Source organism: Emydura macquarii, unplaced genomic scaffold (assembly GCF_026122565.2).
Source record: "Emydura macquarii macquarii isolate MOO-44397 ecotype Brisbane River unplaced genomic scaffold, CSIRO-AGI_Emac_v2 contig_1045, whole genome shotgun sequence".
In the NCBI taxonomy this organism is placed as follows: Eukaryota; Metazoa; Chordata; order Testudines; family Chelidae; genus Emydura; species Emydura macquarii.
In genome coordinates, this window is record NW_027131182.1 from 14,502,843 (window position 1) to 14,523,189 (window position 20,347).

Sequence of the window (20,347 nt, forward strand, 5' to 3'; positions counted from 1 at the left end):
AGGCTCCAGGGATTTCCTGTTTACAGTGCATTGCAGTAAATGGGGTCTAATTCTGTACATGAATCAAATATGTGCTGTCCACCTATTAAGAGTTCTTCATTGAATGACCCTAGTAGGTCATTTCTATCTCTGAGTTCTGCATTAGAATTGTGTCTCTACAATTCCAGTGAGAATTGTATTTTATTAATTAGTAATTTGTTTTTAGACAGTCCCTTGATGTCATATTGATTATTGCACTATATTTTTCACAAACCCACTGAAGTTTGAGTTCCTTTGGGATTGTTAGGCTAATGAGATTTGTTACAGGAAAACATGCAAATGGTTCTCAGTCCCTAAAGTCTGTGAGCTTTGTATAAACAATAGTCCTTTATTAAATAATTAGGAGAGTCTGTTGTGTTCTGTGTACCACAGATAAGTGAGAGTAATGGATTATTAAATTTTCTGGCTTCCCTCATTCATAATTGGGGGAATGTCAGAAAGGCTCTGGAGTTCTGATTATGAACTTTTAGTGACGTTATTGCACATCTACAGCACACTTATTTTTTTCTGTAGTATGTTACTCATGCATTTGCTGATTTCTTTTTGTGCTTTATTTGTACTTTGTGCTTATTACAGCCTGTAATATTTTAAATTAAAAAACTATAACAAATACTGTGCTTAAAATAGCTATGAAAAAGTACTCTGTCTGAGTATTTGAATACATCTGTTTGGCCAGTTGCTCAGCCAGAAGTGATTAAATAGGAGGAGGTGGGGGAAGTGGGATGGACACCTGCACTACTGCTACTTTTCCCCTGTCTTTTATGAACATATCACACTAGTTCTTTTGAGTATGCACGTCAGATCTTGTATGGCTTTACCACCCTCATTCACTTGCTGTTTCTAAAGGGCAAAAGATTAACAGATTTTTTAAAGAAGAAAATGTATACTTGAATGCCTTTTACACTCTCATGCATTTAAGTGTGATTCTGGTATCAGAGCCTTGGCAACAAATCAAAATTTGGTGTTCATAGTTATTTTGTGATGTATGCCTTATGAAATAACATGGAGTAAATACTTGATATCTTAATTCTCCATATTTGTATATATGAATAAAAGTTTTAAAAGGTTAGAAAAAAGGATAACAGTAAATCTGCAAAATCCACAGGTTATGAACGAAGAGAAAACGAAATATGCTCATTAAGTGAACATCGTCCATTCTGTGCACTGATTGAAGCAGTAGTCCTATGCCCCAGGCTTTATTTACTGCACAATATTCTACTGCAAAGACAGAATTATTGATTTTCCTCATGGAAATCATTTATATGATTGTCTTTACAATAGTATCTTATGTTCTTCACAAACATTAAATGTTCATATCACCTCTATTAGATACGAGGGTATTATTATCCTCATTTTACAGATGGGGAACTGAAGCCAGAGATTAGTCAAAAGTCTCCATTAATTTTGGGGCCGAGTTAGAGGTATGTAGGACCTGATTTTTTTTTTTCAGGGTACTTAGTGTTATATCACACTTCCAGTGCTTTATTTTTGACCTCTAGGCTTGGCACCTCTGGGCTTGCTGCATCAGTTATGAATGTAAAAAATTGCTTGAGTCCCGGCATCTACTTCTTGAACCCCGACACCTCTTTCATACAAATTAAACACTGCACACTTCATATGTTCAAAGTACAGCTCCCATTGAGTTCAATTGCAGCTGTGAGTTTCAGTACTTCTGATTTTCAAACAACACAGTCTCAAGTCTGGCTCCCAGAAAATGCAGGACACATAATTAGTGACAATCTGTGCAAAGTTTCATTTAAGTGACTTTAGCATCACACAGGAACTCTGTGGCATAGACAGGAATAGAACCCAGTTCTCCAGGGCAACATTCAACATTAAATGCCCAACATTTAATCAGGAAAGCATCCTTTTTATTCCTGCAATCCCATCTCAATCACTACACACTTTCCAACTTCTGTAGTACATGCAGCATGTGTCCTACGGACAACTTTCTTTACTACACACTCCTGTTTCATCCCCAGAAGAAGTACAATTTGCGCACTGAAAGAGGCAGAGTCCTGTGGAAAATAGAATGTGATCATGAAAATAGACTATATCTTAATGCAAATGCACAAGGGAGCTAAATTAAGGTTACACAGGTAAACTTAAAGCAGACATTTCATAACTTTGGAATACTTTAATTTGTAACCTTAATAATGTTCTTTTAGTGTAGCCTTGTGTTTAATTTTCTAGGCTTTAAAAAACCAAACGGAAAAAACTCAAATTCCATCACGTGGCATCATATTGGCATGCACGTGAGTTATCAGGAGGGTTGGAACCTTTAGATACACCACACAGACCTCTGCCACTTCATTTAAATGAAGTAACTGATGTCAGTAGCAGGTTGTCATCCTCTAAGTAGACCAGCACTGGAGGGGGATGGGATGCTTTTCTTGTGGATTGCACTGATCTTTATTAACAGCAGAGGAATGGTGAGATTCAGGATTCTTGGGTTCCTTTCCAGGCTCTGGAGGCAGGTGAGCTATATTGGTCCTTATCTTTGTCCAGCCAGACTCAGTTTTCCCACCCACTCTGTATTGTAGCCTGATTTTATAGTTATTAATTTATTGAATAGGGTAAGAGGTTTGCCAATTGCTCTAATTAAAGGATTATGAGGTTCGTATCCTTAATCAGGCTTCAGCTGAGTTTTATAAGGACCCCGGGTACAACACAGGAAAAATTCCAGTGATAACCAATATTTGTATAATTTTATAAATTTATTAAGATAACATAAAATAACAAACAAATGACTGATATAGAAAAAATAAAATGAATAATCAAATGGATAATGGATTAATACAATCTTAAATGTAAAGACTTATTTGATATATATATATCTATGATATGCTTTAAACTAGTATACTCACACCCTTCCTGGACTTGGTTGAAAGAGATGTCTAATTTCTCAAGTTGGAGTTGAGTGGAATAAGCACTGCTTCAAAGCTAAGAGCTATACGCTAAGACTAACATTACAATATAACAACTTTAAGAATATAAAATAAAAGAATGAATCTTAACACTAAATAAAACTTCAAGCAGGGGTAGCTGACAGTCGACTGCCCCGATGAGCTGGATTTGATCTTTCTTATACCCCCAAGAATATGGATCCTCCTTCCCAGCCCATACTTGGCCTTTCCACCTTCAAACTTTTGGGGTACGCATAATCTATTGGCTACTAGTTTTGTACGTATTATTGACGTATCCACATCCTTTTCCAGGTGGTCTTTTATCTCACCTTTGTTATTTCTAGCTTATTATGGGTTCTGTGGTGTTCTTTTAAAGTTTCTTGGGCGTAACCGGGGACAGCCCTTCCCCTTTTAATGTCCCTTGACTTGTCTAGGGTAAAGGTTATGACCATATATGTCTTATCCTGTTCTACATTGATACTTATCTAAGCCAAAGGTTGAATATATATATATATATACTAACGGTAGCTGTCATCCAGGATGTGGCCTGGAAGGTACTTTGCATTACAGCTGAATAAAATATCTAATTTTATTATTTAATCACACAATCATATCAAAATATATATGAAAAATATCTCTAATAATAATAATGCAAGCAAGCAGGCTAGTTCTATAGGCTACAGTATCCTTGTCAGAGTCTTCTTCCTCTCTCCCCTTACCTCCTCCTATCCATCCTACTGGTTCTCAGTCCCAGTTGTCTTCCTCAGCCATTGCCTATCTCCCCTTCACCCCAACTCCCAGTCCCAGTTTCCCTCTTCTTCCCTCACTTCCAGCCTCCAGTCCCTATTTCCTCCACACACACCCCCCCCCCCCCGGAGTCCTTTTCCCAGTCTCCTCCTCTACCTACCTAAGAAGTCTGACTCTTGTCCCCTGTGCATTTGAAGTGGGCAGTTTCTTCCTCTAATCTATCTTGGCCCAACTGGGCTCACTGAGTGCACAGCAGTGGCAATCTTCCTGCTCTCAGTTCAGGTCCTGTACTTGGATGTTGCACAGCCAAGAGTTCCAATTACAGAGACAGTTCTGCTCAGCTTCCCGCAATACCAGACTGGAGTGTACTCATTGCAGAGTAAATCTTTGGGAAATTTAGTAGCTAAAATCTAAGAACTCTCTATTGAGCATGAGGAAACTGCAATTTTTCAAAGGTTTATAACTTGGTCAAATTTGAGCAGATTTTTGAAGGAGTGGCAAAAAGCACATCTCTTATACAAAGGCCTTCCATCTGCTGAATTTCCAAATATCAAGTTCCTGCTCCAAAGTGTGCAGGAGCTAGAGTGTCTCAAAGAAAAGGTTACTGGTATTTTTTAACATGGGCAAAACATATTTTTCCCAAGCCTCACTCTTGGAAATGACTAAACTGTTTTGGATTAAATTTTTCAAAAAATTTCTGCCTGAGGCTAACACCTGGCATAGAAAATTTCAGCCCAGATGGTTATGTCTGACAAAGTTATAAAGCTACTGAAAACAGGATCTATAATGGGAAGTGTCATGCAACCTATAACTCAAAGAATTTTAAAAACTATTTTACTCTTCACCATTTTGTGATTGGTTTTACTTTTTATTTCAGGAAGACTGGATAATGGAAACATTTAAACTCTTGTTTGTTGACACATTCAAATAATTTATTTTTACAAAAACCTGTAATTGGAGCGTAAATTACCTTAATAGTGATACTGAAATAACCAGGATTCTGGTTGCCTAGTTTTACTTCCAAGTATGCTGATATCTGTAGACATAGTTTCATGATTATTTGAAGATTTTAACTGCATAATCAAAATAGAATTTTTAAGCCTGTTTCCTAAGGTTTTTTTTTTCCATGTTTGTGTTCTTACTTTTAGGAACGTTCTGATAGCTTGTTAAATTTGTAATGTTTCCTTAGCTGTATCAGTTTCTTGGCAGTTCTTGTGTGTGTGTTTAATCTATGTTGGATATGATTATGACTTGACTCTTCTTGCACCTTGGTTTAAATTATCTTAATTCCATTCATTTGCTGGGGGTATAGAGTTTGTTTAAAGGATCTTTTGCCAAACAAGTATGGAAAGCTTAATCATAGAGTTGGAAGGGACCTCAGGAGGTCATCTAGTCCAACACCCTGCTGAATGCAGGACTAACCTCAGCTAAATAATCCCAGCGAGGGTTTTGTCAAGCCGCAGCTTAAAAACCTCTAAAGATGGAGTTTCCACCACCTCTCTAGGTAACCCATTCCAGTGCTTCACCACCCTCCTAGTGAAAAACGTTTTCCTAATGTCCAACCTAGATCTCCGCCACTGCAATTTGAGACCGTTGCTCCTTGTTCTGTCATCTGCCAGCACTGAGAACAGCCTAGCTCCATCCTCCCTGGAACCCCCTTTCAGGTAGTTAAAGGCTTTTATCAAATCTCCCCTCATTCTTCTCTTCGTCAGACTAAACAAGCCTAGTTCCTTCAGCCTCTCCTCATAAGTCTTGTGCTCCAGCCCCCTAATCATTTTTGTTGCCCTCTGCTGGACTCTCTTCAACTTCTCCACATCCTTTCTGTAGTGGGGGGCCCAAAACTGAACACACTACTCCAAATGCGGCCTCTCCAATGCTGAATAGAGGGAAATAATCACTTCCCTTGATCTGCTGGCAATGGTCCTACTAATGCAGCCCAGTATGCTATTAGCCTTCTTGGCAACCAGGGTACACTGCTGACTCATATCCAGCTTCTTATGCACTGTTACCCCCAGGTCCTTTTCTACAGAACTGCTGCCTAGCTCATCGGTCCCCAGTCTGTAGCTGAGTATGGGATTCTTCCGTCCAAAGTGCAGGGCTCTGCACTTGTCTTTGTTGAATCTCATCAGATTTCTTTTGGCCCAATCTCTAGCCAGTTCTCTATCCATTTTATAGTCCATTCATCCAACCCATACTTCTTTAACTTGCTGATAAGAATACTGTGAGAGACCGTATCAAAAGCTTTGCTAAAGTCAAGGTATATCACGTCCACCGCTTTCCCCACATCTACAGAGCCAGTCACCTCTTCACAGAAAGCAATCAGGTTGGTCAGGCATGACTTTCCCTTGGTGAATCTGTGTTGACTGTTCCTGATCACCTTTCTCTCTTCCAAGTGCCTTAAAATGGATTCCTTGAGGACCTGCTCCATGATTTTTCCAGGGATTAAGGTGAGGCTGACCGGTCTGTAGTTGCCCGGATCCTCTTTCCTCCCTTTCTTGAAGATGGGCACTATATTTGCTTTTTTCCAGTCATCAAGGACTTCCCCCTAAATTGCCATGATCTTTCAAAGATAATAGCCAATGGTTCTGAAATCACATCAGCGAACTCCCTCAGCACCCTCGGGTGCATTGTATGCGGCCCCATGGACTTGTGTATGTCCAATCTTTCTAAATAGTGTTGGACCTGTTCCTTCAGCATTGTGGGATGTTCACCTCCTTCCCATTCTGTGCCGCCCAGTGCAGCAGTCTGGGAGCTGACCTTGTCTGTGAAGACAGAGGCAAAAAAGGCATTGAGTACCTCAGCTTGCTCCACATCCTCTGTCACTAAGTTGCCTCCCCCATTCTGTAAGGGGCCCACACTTTCCTTAATCTTCCTCTTGTTGATAACATCCCTGTAGAAACCCTTCTTGTTCCCCTTCACGTCCCTTGCTACCTGCAACTCCAATTGTGCTTTGGCCTTCCTGATTTCATTCCTGCACGTTGGAGCAGTATTTTTATAATCCTCCCTAGTCATCTGATCAAGCTTCCACTTCTTGTAAGCTTCTTTTTTGTGTTTAAGTTCACCAAAGACTTCTTTGTTAAGCCAAGCTGGACGCCTACCATATTTGCTATTCTTTCTGCACATCGGGATGGTTTGTTCCTGTGCTCTCAATAAGGTTTCTTTAAAATACAGACAGCTCTCTTGGATTCCTTTCCCCCTCATATTAACCTCCCAGGGGATCCTGCCCATCAGCTCCCTAAGGGAGTCAAAATCTGCTTTTCTGAAGTCCATGGTCCGTATCCTGCTCCTCTCCTTTCTTCCTTTTGTCAGGATTCTTAACTCGACCATCTCATGGTCACTGCTGCCTAGGTTGCCACCCACTGCTACTTCCCCTACCAAATCTTCCCTGTTTGTGAGCAGCAGGTCAAGTTGGTTGCTCCAGCACTTGCACCAGGAAGTTGTCTGCAACACTATCCACAAACTTCCTGGATTGTTTGTGCTCTGCTGTATTGCTCTTCCAGCAGATGTGAAGATGATTGAAGTCCCCCATGAGAATCCGGTCCTGTGAACTGGAAACTTTCCCTAGTTGACTGAAGAAAGCCTCATCTACCTCATCGTCCTGGTCTGGTGATCTGTAACAGACACCCACCACGATATCACCCTTATTGTTCTTGCTTCTAAGCTTAACCCAGAGACTCTCAACTGGCTTATCTCCAGTTTCATACTGGAGCTCAGAGCAATCATAGAGCTCTCTTACATACAGTGCAGCTTCTCCACCCTTTCGCCCCTGCCTGTCCTTCCTGAACAGTTAATACCCATCCATGACAGTGCTCCAGTTGTGTGAGTTACTCCACCAAGTCTCAGTTATTCCAATCATGTCGTAGTTTCTTGACTGTGCCAGGACTTCCAATTCCTCCCTGCTTGTTTCCCAGGCTTCTTGCATTTGTATATAGGCATTTGAGATAACCAGCTGATTGCCCTACTTTCTCGGTATGAATCAGGAGGCCTCCCCTGCTGCATCCTCCTCCTCCTGCTTCTTTGTGGTGTCCCACTTCCCCACTTACCTTCAGGCTTAGGTCTCCATCCCCCATCGAATCTCATGATGCCTCAGTCCCTGCCTTCAGCCTTCAGTGCCCCATAAGCTTCAGCTCTCTAGCTTCAGGAGCCAGAAAGCATCTCCTTCTGTTGCTCTTGACCTTCAACTATCCTGCTTTCACATGACTCTCTGATCCAGGAAAGTCAGCAAGGTAGCCCCTCCACTGGCTTCCTGTCACTTGGCCTTCAGCACTGGCTTTGGCTCTTAATTTCTCCCTCTTTCCATGGAGGGACTACAGAGAACTTTCTGCTCTCTTCAGCTTTCCCCATAGACTTCCTCCTGACTCCCAGACAGATCTCACCTGCCGTTTCCTTTCTGACTCTCATGGACTTCTCTCTCATTGGGTCGCCTGTGTCTGATTCTGTCTGGGAACACTTGTTCTGGCACAGGGAGGTTGGATCTGCTTCATTTAGAGGGGCTGGCTACTTTGTGACAGTTCACTTCTTGACTTTGTAGAAGAATGTAGGCTTGGAAGTGGTGGTGGCTTAGTGAGTCAGAAATGACATAAATATTCTGTGCTTAGGGAGCAGGATCTACATCATCTTAAATCCTTTTAATATGTATAATTTGTATACTACAATATTATGGTGGTATGCTATTCATTTTATTATCTCTCACCTGGAAGTCACAATATAGAGGGAGTATTAAAACATAAATGAAATAGAGAAAAAACATTCAGGAGACTTAACATTGACCTTGATAATTAAATCAGCTGTTAGTTAAACATGGATTATTCAACTTCTCAATGATCATGAAAATATCCTCATTACCTTTCTGAAAGAACATTCATATCCTTCTCAAATATCTTTGAATCACTTTGAGCAGTTATAAAACTTAACAAATCTGTTTTGCAGATGTGGAATCTGCCATTTAAAAAAATTAAATTTTAAAACTTGAATGTGATGTTTTTCGCATAAGTTTTCTTTTAAAAGAAAGTTTTAATTTAGTAGCTAAACATATTTATGTAGATTTTCATGTCCTTCACTATAAAAAAAAATTGGTCATGATGGAAAGACAATATCGAACTTATAAGATATAATGTTTAAAATACTATTATATGTAGTTTTTACTGAAATCCAATTTACTTTGGTTTGTTGCAACATAAGTCAAAATATGTGTTCTGTGTATGGACATATTTATCTTAAAATACCCCTGCTATTTGACAGAACAATGAAAGGTGTCTAGCTGTTCCTTTTTTCCCTGTATTTCTACAGGAGCTTGCAATTACTTGATTATGCATGGTCTTCACCTTAATGATTGTAGAGTTTGAAGAAGGCCCCTTCTGGAAACCTTGCCAGGGGATGATACAGCTTAGTACAGTATTCCAGTGAACTGCTGTGGCACAGCCAGTGCTAAAATAACAAAACATTAGTCTGTCATTTCAAACTTACAAAAAATATTTCCCCTGGCCCGAAAACAAAGTGTGAGAATTTTCAAGCCAAAAGGAATCTCCCTGAACCTGATTTGGTTGTACTCATGTCAAAAACTGTAACTGATTTTATTGCGAGCAAGATTAGATTAGACCCAGAGTGAGTTAGGGAATGACAATAGGGTTTTATTATGTAAGGCTACATGCAATCACTGCTGCTGCACTTTTTTAGAGTTCCCAAAAATGTGCAGGGCACCTTGCAAAATTAAGACACAGTTCCAGCCCAGAAGAGCATACAGTCTGAATTTAACATGACATGACACAAAGGTTTGATCAATAGATGAGAGAGGAAAAGGTGAGGAAAATCAAAAGTGACAATAATACTTGGTGAGTCATGAAGGGTGTGTGTGTGTGTGTGTGTGTGTGTGTGTGTGTGTGTGTGTGTGTGTGTGTGTGTGTGTGTGTGTGTGTGTGTGTGTGTGTGTGTGTGTGTGTGTGTGTGTGTGTGTGTCAGAGAGAGAATTTAAGAGAAATTTGAATTTGACCAAGGAAGTGCACTATTATATACAAGTTCAGGGAGGTCATTCAAAGTGTAAGCAGCAGTATGGGAGAAGGTATGAATGTGCTTATGAAGGATGGAGGCAGAATATGGAGATGGTCATTGGCAGAGCATGGTGGAGAGGAGAATGTCAGAGGAGATCACACCAAAAGCATTGACAAGCACTATGTGCTTGGCATTGAAAATGTGAAGGGCCTTGAAGTGGGCCAGTGGGGATGTTTTTACAGGATCCTGTATGGATCTCTTCTCAGCCCAGCTCTAGATAATATATTTGACAATGAGCTGGAAGAAAATATAAAGTCATTGCAGATTAAAGTTTGCAGACAACTCCAAACATTAGTGGAATGATACTAAGCCAGTTCTCCGGAGCAGTATGAACCACTCAGTAAGATGGATTATTTTAAACATTCATTTTAAGGAATGGGGTACTGTATTCTGGGAAGTACTGACTCTGAAAAAGACTTGAGGGTCATTGTGGATATTAACCAACTCAACTGAACAAGAGCAGGATTGTGACAGATATAGATGCAAGGATCACATTAGCTCTAAGCAAGGGAGTATTGAGTAGGGCTAAGGAAATGGTATTACTTCTGTATGTGACACTAGTGAGACTGGAATACTGTGTTCATTTCTGGTGTTCATACTTTAAAAGTATGGTTGAAAAATTGGAAAAAGGATTCAGAAAGGAGCATAAGAATGTCTGGAGTCCCTTCCTTAGAATGAGAGATTAAAGATGCTCATGAAAGAGAAGTTGAAGAGGTTGATAGGTCCCTACCAGGGAAGATATTTTCTGATGGTGGAGTGCATTTAATCTAGCAGATAAAGGCATAATATCCAGTGGCAGGAAGCTGAAGTTACACATTCAGACTAAAAATAAGCTGGACATTTTTGACAGTTTAGATAATTGATTTGGGAGGCAGTGCTGCTTAGTGGGTAGAGCACTAGACTGGGACTCTGAAGATCTGGTTCTATTCCTGGATTTGTCTCTGGCCTGTTGAAGTTACAAGCTTGATTCAGGAATTACTTCATGGAAATTCTATGCCCTGTGTTATGCAAGGACAAACTAGGTAACCATAATAGGCAGCAGGTTTAAAACAAACAGGAAGTATTTCTTCACACAACACCAATCAACCTATGGAACTCTTTGCCAGAAGATGTTGTGAAAGCCAAGACTATAACAGGGTTCAAAAAAGAATTCATGGAGGATAGGTCGATCAGTGGCTATTAGCCAGGATGGGTAGGAATGCAAAACCACGTTCTGAAGTGTCCCTAGCCTCTGTGTTTTCCAGAAGCTGAGAATGGGCGACAGGGCATGGCTCACTTGATGATTACCTGTTATGTTCATTTCTTTTGAAGCACCTATCATTGGCCACTGTCAGAAGACAGGATACTGGGCTGGATGGGACCATTGATCGGACCCAGTATGGCCATTTTTATGTTCTTAAGTTCTTAAATGTCCCTTCTGGCCTTAAAATCAAAGCATCTGTGAAAGCAAAGACAAGGTTGTCTTGTGTAGGTTATGTCAGTAGCAGGGCATAGGGCTTTTATTAGAACAGATACTGTCAGCAACGAGGTGGGATATAACAGGACTCTGATGCCTTAGTGATAGTTAAGTGAAAGAGTAGATTGAGATGGTATCCTGTGAATAAGTGCAAGGAAATAGTAAGAGGTTATGAAGTGGTTCTTAAATTGTACACATTCTTTCTGGAAGTTGGCTAAATATGAGTGTGCACCTTTTTTCCTTTAACAGTGTTAGCTGGAATCCTGTATTTATGAGTGCATGGGAAGTAAAAAGAGGTGAACTGTGGGGTTGACAAGGTAAAGGTATGTGTATTAATTAATGGGGCACACTAGGGCATTGCTGAACGAGAGGAGAATTAAGGTTGCGTGAGCAACTCTTAACTCTTCAGTTCCTGGTCTTCTAAAATTTGAGTGTTGGTCAGCTCAGCGTTCTGCAAGGGGATGGCTTACCACCAAGCAACTTTAACTCTGCATCAATGTTGTTTTTTGCCATTGAATTACAAAACTGTTTGCATTTTATGTTAGCAAGTGTATTGACAGTTGAGCCTCCTGACTCAACATTCTAAGACCCTGCTTCAGTTTATAAAGTGCCATCTTGCTGTACAGGGGTTGACAATAAAAAGCAAGCCTTTATCCTGTTGTAATCAGTTTCAATATTTTACTATTTCTACAATCAAATATCCCTTTGAGTTTATTTTGGTGTTCTATAATAAATATTCACTTTTTAGTATAGCCACTGTATGTGCATCATAATCAGCTTTAAAAAAAAAAAAAAAAAATGAAAAAATCTGCATGAAACTTTAATGCCTTGAACTACTGACCCTGCTTCTCAGGAGACCATTTACACCAAATAGAACAATAACTTGACACTATATAGGTGTATGTTGTTTGGAGTTCATTTATAATTGAACTAAGCTGGCCTATGGGCAGTTGAAGACTGCATCTATTTGTTTTTTACTAATTCTTCTTCAAGTGATTGCTCATGTCCATTCCATTATAAGTGAGTGCACGCCACTGTGCATGGTTCCCGGAACTTTTTTCCCCTTAGCAGATCCTGTAGGGCTGGCTCTGGTGCCCTCTGGAGTGCCACGCAGATGCCACAGTATATGACGCACTGCTGGCCCATTTCCGTCTTTCTGCCTGTGATGGTTGCTGGAACTAGCCTTGCTCTCTACAAGTACCATTCCCCGTTGTTTGGGGGGAGCGCGCTCCTCAGCCCTCTGCCAGGAAGCCATCCACCTATGGGACTTCGCTGTGAGGTATGACTTCCACTTGATTGCCTCTCACCTCCTGGGAGTGAGGAACGACGAGGTGGCTCACCTCAGCAGGTCGTTTCTACCCACCCACGACTGGTTGTTGCACCCAGAGGTTGTGACTTTGATCTTCCAGAACTGGGGTGTTCCCCAACTGGACCTATTCACGTTGGCCTGGAACGTGAAGTGTACAAGATTCTGCTCGCTCTGGGGTCGTGAGGTCGGATCAATATCTGACGCGTTCCTCATTGACTGGACGGGAACTCTCATGTACGCGTTTCCACCCATTCCACTCCTGCCTAAAGTTCTTTTGAAAATAAAGAGGGACAGGGCGGATGTGATACTCATCGCCCTGGCCTGGCCGAGACAGCATTGGTTCATCATGCTGCTGGACCTTTTGATCGCCCCGCCCATGGAGCTCCCGAGGCGGTATAACTTTTTCTCCCAGGACTATGGTTGCCTGTTGCTTCCAGACCTGGACTCCTTGCACCTCACAGCCTGGAGGCTCTGTGTCTGACGGAGCCTCTGTGTTGGCGCAGGTACAACAAGTCCTGCTGGGCATCAGGAAACCTTCCACACAGGTCCTGTATCGGGCTAAGTGGAGGCGGTTTACCTGTTGGGCAGAGTCCTGGGGTATTCCGCCAAGCCACTCTCCTATTCAGGCGATCCTGGAGTACCTGCTCCAGTTAAAGCTCCGCGGTCTGGCACTGGTCTCGCTGAGGGTTCACCTGACGGCCCTTTCGGCCTTCCACCAGCTGCTAGAAAGGAGATCCCTGTTCTCTTACCCCATGTTGGTCAGGTTCCTCAAAGGGGTGGAGAAGCTCTACCTGCAGGTCCGCGACCCGATGCCTCCCTGGGATCTCAACCTGGTCCTCTCGAGACTCACGGGGCCCCCCTTTGAACCTCTGGCTTCATGCCCTCTGCTCATGCTTTCATGGAAGGTAACCTAAGAGGGTAGCTAGGAGGGTCTCTAAAATTAGGGTCTTGACCTCAGAGCCCCCGTATACAGTATTTTATAAAGATAAGGTGCAGTTGAGGCCGCATCCAGCCTTCCTGCCCAAGGTGGTTTCCCAATTTCACTGTAACCAAGATATTTTTTTCCCCGTGTTCTTTCACAAACCCACAGTTCGGAGGAGGAGAGAAGATGGCATTCGCTGGACATGAGATGAGCCATGGCCTACTACATCGAGCAGACAAAGCCATTCCTGAAATCGATGCTGCTCTTTGTCGCAGTGGCAGACCAGATGAAAGGGTCACCTGTCTTCACCCAACGCATCTCCACTGGATTACATTGTGCATCAAGTCTGCTACAAACAGGCGAGGTTGCTGCTTCCGGGAACCATCACAGCGCACTCTACCAGAGCTCAAGCCTCGTCTACAGCCTTCCTGGAGAGAGTGCCCCTGCAGGACATCTGCAAAGCTGCCACCTGGTCATCGGTGCATACCTTCGCGGCCCACTACACCATCGTCCAGCAAGAGAGAGAGGACGCTAGATTTGGCAGAGCTGTATTGAGGGCAGCTCACTGGTAACTCAGGCCCACCACCAAAGGTATGGCTTGTTAATCACCTATAATGGAATGGACATGAGCAATCACTCGAAGAAGAAAACTAAGTTACTTACCAGTAACTGATATTCTTCGAGATATGTTGCTCATGTTCATTCCAAAGCCCACCCCCCGTCCCCGCTGCCGGAGTTGACAGAAAGAAGGGACTGAGGGGGGGTAGGGCCGGCAGTGCCTCATATACTGCGGCATGCCCGTGGGACTCCAAGGGGCACCAGAGCCAGTCCTACAGGATCTGCTAAGGGGAAAAAAGTTCCGGGAACCATGCATGGTGGCGTGCACTCACCTATAGTGGAATGGACATGAGCAACACATCTCAAAGAACATTACTTACTGGTAAGTAACCTAGTTTTTCTCCCTGCCCTGAATACACTTGACACCCAGTTATAAATGTCCTCCAGGAGTCATTATTTGCAGTGCAGATGTGACAGTTCAGATCCCATATCATTCATATAATTTGCTAGGTGGATTTAACCTAGAGTTATGTATGTAATGACCCTATACATCCCAATTTAGTTCTGCAACCCCTGCTTATGTGCCTCAATGTTGTGTCTTAGTCTTGGAAAATGGCTGCTTTGATACAGTAGCATTTATTTTTGCCAGGAGAACCAATAAATTATGTATTCTTGGATCATAGGCATTGTTTGTATAGTCTAAAAAATGAGATTGTCCTGAGAACTTAGTGATTTCTATCTTTCTAAATTAATGGTTTCCCTTCCCTTGCCAAATCTTGAAACTCTTTTATGCTTCAGATGCCAAAAGAGTTTTGAATTTTTAATCTGGAAAGAACTCAACATTTTAAAAGGACAGAAAACATTTGTATTTAAGACAGTTTAAAGAGTCCACCTGTATCCCAGTCTTCTGTCCTTTGGGTGTTGATATGTATCTCAGAAACATAGAAGACATAGGCAGATATTCTTCCTTTAAAAATGCACATATTTATGGAACAGATTATGTGGGGAAAAACTCAACTCTGAAAAAGAATTATCATAAATGCATCATTGTAAAACATATGAGGAATTTCTTAACAGTGTAATTCAAATCCTCTGAATTTGACTCCGTAGAATTACAGTAATATCACAATTATTAGTTATGAAATGTCTTTGTAAATAAATAAAAGTCAAATAATAAGCAGCCAGCCAGCCTCCCAGATTGCTACTTTAAATAAGTTTGCTGATTATTGTAGCATCAAAATAATTAAGGTAGAAAAATTTCATATCACTGAGACAGTTCTCGGGGACCCAAGATTGTGAGTCACCTTGTTACATCCTGCCTCCAGGGAGGAGGAATCTTGCCTGTGGTACCTGGGTGTTAGCTCCCTAATACCACCAACCTGTCAGCCACTCCAGCACTCTCTTGTGGGTTATGCCAGCCCTGTCTTCACCTTGAAGGTTAAAAGAAGTGCACCCTAGTCCACAAGTGAAGTGTTCCCCTCTGGTACCCAGTCCCTGACACTGGCTACTCAAAGAAATCCCAGATCCTCTGCTCCTAAAGTAGCAGGGTACCCCAGTTTACTTGTTTTTCCTTAAATCACTGCTCCTGTATAATATACAGCACGTATGAGCACTTATAATGAAACAAAAAGTTTATTTAAAAAAGAGTAGAAGTTCCACTAGAAATGAGTGATGATTTCAGCAAGTGGTTACAGTACAAAACAAAATAATAAAAATGTGAACTAGGGCTTACACCCATGAATAACTACCTTTCCTATCTAATAATGTAGGTTTTCTTCTCAAAGTTCAGTCTGTTACAGAGCTGGCTTGTTTCACAAGAACCAGGATTCAATCATTCATGAAATGTTCACCTCTCAAGAAGATGTCTCCTCAGTGAATGGATTCAGAGTGTCTTTCTCTCCCTGTGATATACTGAATCAATCTTTCGTTTTTATTCATATATAGGGCAATCCCTGTCTATTGTAATATTCCTATTTGCCTCCCAAGCGGTTATGATTGTTTGCAGTTGTCTTTGATGGTTTTCCATTAACTGTTCTGGGATAGGGCAAGGTGAAACAACTGAACCTTGGTTACAATCTCCAGCTGACCAGGGGTGGGTGAAAACTCACTCCTGCTTGAATGGATCATCACCAAGATGCATGTAATTTCCTGGTGACTAACTTTTACTTTAAGACCACAAGGCATAGTTTTCAATATAGTTACATTATTCCTTACATATTACTTGTACAAACATCCCGCGTTGATTAAGTATTGATAAGTTACGAGCTTTCAGTACAGACCTCACATGCTACACTTCATAGATAAAGTACCATTTTCTTAGTATTTATGTGTAGTGAGTTTGTCAATCTGAGACAGGAGTTGCTTGTAAAGAGCAGTGAAGCCTTTACCCAGTGTCACCAATGAGCCTCAGTGTCACAATCACCAACTATACACAAGATGTATGAACATTTATGCTTTCAGGACTCAATCCTGGGAGAGTTTTACTGGCTTTTGAAAAAAGCTAAACACTCCATGGTCTTCAGTCATGGTTGAAAGTGCTTAGCATCTTAAAAGATCAGGCCTTTTATTTTGTGTGCTTATTTGTTGAATTTTTAATGAATGTATATGTTCATATTGGAATGTGGGAGGAGTGGGAGTTTACATACCTGAACAGTATGCGGAAATGAAATATAAGGCTCATTTTTGTAAAGTGGTTTTATACATCATTGACCTGACCAGCATGCTATATTTTATGTACTATTTTAGAGTTATTGTTCTTATCTAAATAAAATTACATACCATGTATTTGTTAGTTAAGTTGTACTGAAAAAAGTGATTGCCCCGTATCATTAGGGGATTTCTTTCATATGTGTTAACTATTTGTAAAGCAATTCGTTTTTTTAATCTTTTGCCAGGACTGTGAGAACATGGGATGTTAACAATGACAAAAAGCACAAAGGTGTGTTTAAACCAAGATCAGTTCAAGGTAAACGGGTGATTCCTACAACTTGCACATATAGCAGAGATGGTAAACTTATAGCAGCTGGCTGCCAAGATGGCTCCATCCAGATCTGGGACAGGAATATGAATGTAAGTGAAGTGTACTTTTTAACTTCAGCAAGACAACTGTTAATATATGAAATGCTTAATTTTGAAGTTGTTTTAGAGATTTTTATACTTTATACTTAACATTTTTTTCTGAAATGCAAGCATTTGGTAAATGATATTTCCCTTGCTACCACACCTCTACCATCTCAATGCCTGCTGCACCAAAACAAATAATGACAGGAAATTGATTAGCTAGCAACCTAATTTCCAATAATATGGTGTTATGGTTTATTTATAGATGTATAAAAATACTACCGGTCTAAAGATAACAAGGTGTCTATGAAGAAGCTATCACTTCCTGTAGGCTCTTATGGCTTTAAAAAATATACATTGGTGTTCTTCTCCAGATGTTGAATAGATAATTCATCCACTTTGGAATGGTTCATACATGTAATATACAAAGGAGAGTGAGGTCCAAACACACAAAGATGGTAATGCACCTCAAGTACAAATGTTTTCCTGTATTGTCCAAAATGTGAAATTTAACATGGATTTGATATTGCTCCAAAAGACCATGGAGTGGAAATCCCAAAATTTCATGGCTATGCTACATCCTCAGAAGGGTTAAGAATACAAAGAATTAAAACTTTTTAAAAGTGTGCAAATAGTGAAATATACACTGTTAAATAATTTAGCCATCCAGTTAACAGCTGGCCCAATTGTTTTAATTTAATATGAAACTCCATCAGTTACAGATCCAAATGATGTCTAAGAATTCATATAATTATAGTATATACAGCAGTCATCACTATCCCTTCCTTTGCATAATGGTGTTACCAAGCCAATCAGATTTCCAAAATTTAATTTTGCAACATACAAAGTACAAATGCACCAGTCAAAACATCATTGTGTTTTTAAATGTGAGGTGAGTAAATACTTTAACCTCTACCCTGTCTGCTCATGTGAGGTGCTGACCACCCTCAGCTCCCTTTGATTTCAGTGGGAGTTGAGACTATTCAATGCCTCGCAGAATTGGACCCTCATAGACTTCAAGGCCAGAAGGGACCATCATGTCTGATCTAGTCTGTCCTCCTGCACTTTGCAGGCTACAGAGCCTCACTGTTCCAGTCCTGTAACAGACCCATAACCTCTAATGGAGTTACTGAAGTCCTCCTCAAATTATGATTTTAAAGATTTCAAGTTATAGAGAATTCACTATTTATGCTACTTTAAACCTGCAAGTGACCCATGTTCCATGTGGCAGAGAAATGCAAAAAAAACCCCATGGTCTCTGCCAATCTGACCCACGGGAAAATTCCTTCCTGACTCCAAATATGGTGATCAGTTAGATCCTGAGCATGTGGTCAAGACCCACCAGCCAGACCCCTGGGAAAGAATTCTCTGTAGCCAGTCTCATCATACCCTCCCCTCAGTAAATTTAGCAAGTTCAACCTTGAAGCCAATTATGTTTTTTGCCCCCCACTGCTCTTCTTGGAAGGCTGTTCTAGAACTTCACTCCTCTGATGGTTAGAAACGTTCATCTAATTTCAAACCTAAACTTGTTGATGGCCAGTTTATATCCATTTGTTCTTGTGTCCACACTGGTGTTTAACTTAACTCCTTTCCCTTCTTAGTATTTATCTCTCTGATGTTTTCATAGAGAACAATCATATTTCCCCTCTACATTGGTTTGGTTAGGCTAAACAATAAGGTAGATTTTCCATTCTTCATATCATCCTAGGAGCCTTTCCCTGTATCCGTTCCAGTTTGAATTCATCTTTCTTAAACATGGGAGATCAGAATTACACGCTGTACTCCAGATGAGTTCTCATAAGTGCCTTGTATAATGGTACTAACACTTCCCTGTCTCTACTGGAAATGTTTTGCAAGATGCATTCTAGGAATTCATTAGCTTTTTTCATGGTTGCATTACATTGGCAGCTCACAGTCATCCTGTGACCAACCAGTACACCAAGGTTTTTCTCGTCCTTTGTCATTTCCAACTTATAAGTCCCCATTTTATAGCAAAAATTCTTGTTGTTAGTCTCGAAGTGCACAACCTTGCACTTTGCACTATTTAATTTCATCCTATTTCTATTACTCCAGTTTACAATGTCATCCGGATCTTCTTGTATGATATGCTGGTCCTCCTCTGTGTTGGCAATAACTTCCAACTTTGTGTCATCCACAAATGTCGTTAGCAGACTCCCACTTTTTGTGCCAATGTCATTAATAAAAATGTTAAATAAAATTGGTCCCAAAACTGATCCCTGAGAAACTCCATTGGTTAACCTCCCTCCAGCCTGACAGTTCACCTTTCAGTATGACCCATTGTAGTCTCCCCTTTAATCTTATTCATCTTTCAGTTCTCATATTAATCCCCATCTTCTCCAGTTTAACTAATAATTTCCCATGTGCAACTGTATCAAATTCCTTAATGAAATTCAGGTAGATTAGATCTACTGAATTTCCTTTTCTAAAAAATCAGTTATCTTCTCAAAGAAGTGAATCAGGTTGGTCTGGCATGAAGTTTAGTAGAGAATTAAATGGATTTACATTGGCAGTGGTGAATGTATTCATGTCTGAATTTGCTGAATAAAGCAATAATACGTTGTTTGTGGGAATGTATGTTCAGTTTCCAATATTTGTTTGTTGTGATGGTTAACTAGTATATGAAGTTATGGCCATTTAAACACTTGTGCAAATCCTGCCATGTCATTACATGACACAGTATTTCTAAGGAATATCATTCAGAAAACACTGTCATAGAGCTGCATTGGCAAATAACTGTCAGACTCAATATTATAAAATATCAGAATAGGGCTCGTTTATTTAGAAGCTGAAGTAGTAATAAGCACTATTAGGAAAAAATTTCTTAGAGCCAAGCTTATGTTGTAAATCCTTGAAAAAATTACAACTGTAATACAACATAATGGTTTTATTGAACAAAAAGTTTTAGTGAACAATTTTTAACTAACTTATTGTAATAGTAACCAGCTCAACTTCTGCTGTCAAAACTCTTAATTTGGAAAAGGGGAACAAGCAATTTAGGGACTTCACAAAGATTAAGCAAAGTTTGATTGCAATAGGGAAAGGAAAGGTATGCAGCTATAAAGGGCAAAAAAGCTCACTGTGATCATATTTAAAGTACACTTTGTATTTTTCGTTTGTCATCTATTTTTATTTCTGTTTTTATTTCCACTATAAACCTAGTAAAACTTCCTAATGGCATGGAGTTTTTAGAACTCATTCTAAGTGTAAACTTTTTCTAACAGAATAATAAATTTTTCAGAGGCTGGCTTTCATCACCTGTGTATGCTGTTGATTTAAACATA

At 40.4% G+C, this 20,347-nt stretch overlaps 1 protein-coding gene across 3 annotated transcripts in view; it reads left to right on the top strand.

The window, feature by feature from the left end:
- The window catches only part of WDR70 (WD repeat domain 70), a 247,772-nt gene that overhangs the window by 145,138 nt on the left and 82,287 nt on the right, over positions 1-20,347 (top strand). For all 3 annotated transcript variants that reach the window (XM_067545549.1, XM_067545548.1, XM_067545550.1), the window contains one exon: positions 16,880-17,054. In XM_067545549.1, the coding sequence (XP_067401650.1) occupies positions 16,880-17,054 (175 nt within the window). The remainder of the gene's footprint in view (positions 1-16,879; positions 17,055-20,347) is intronic.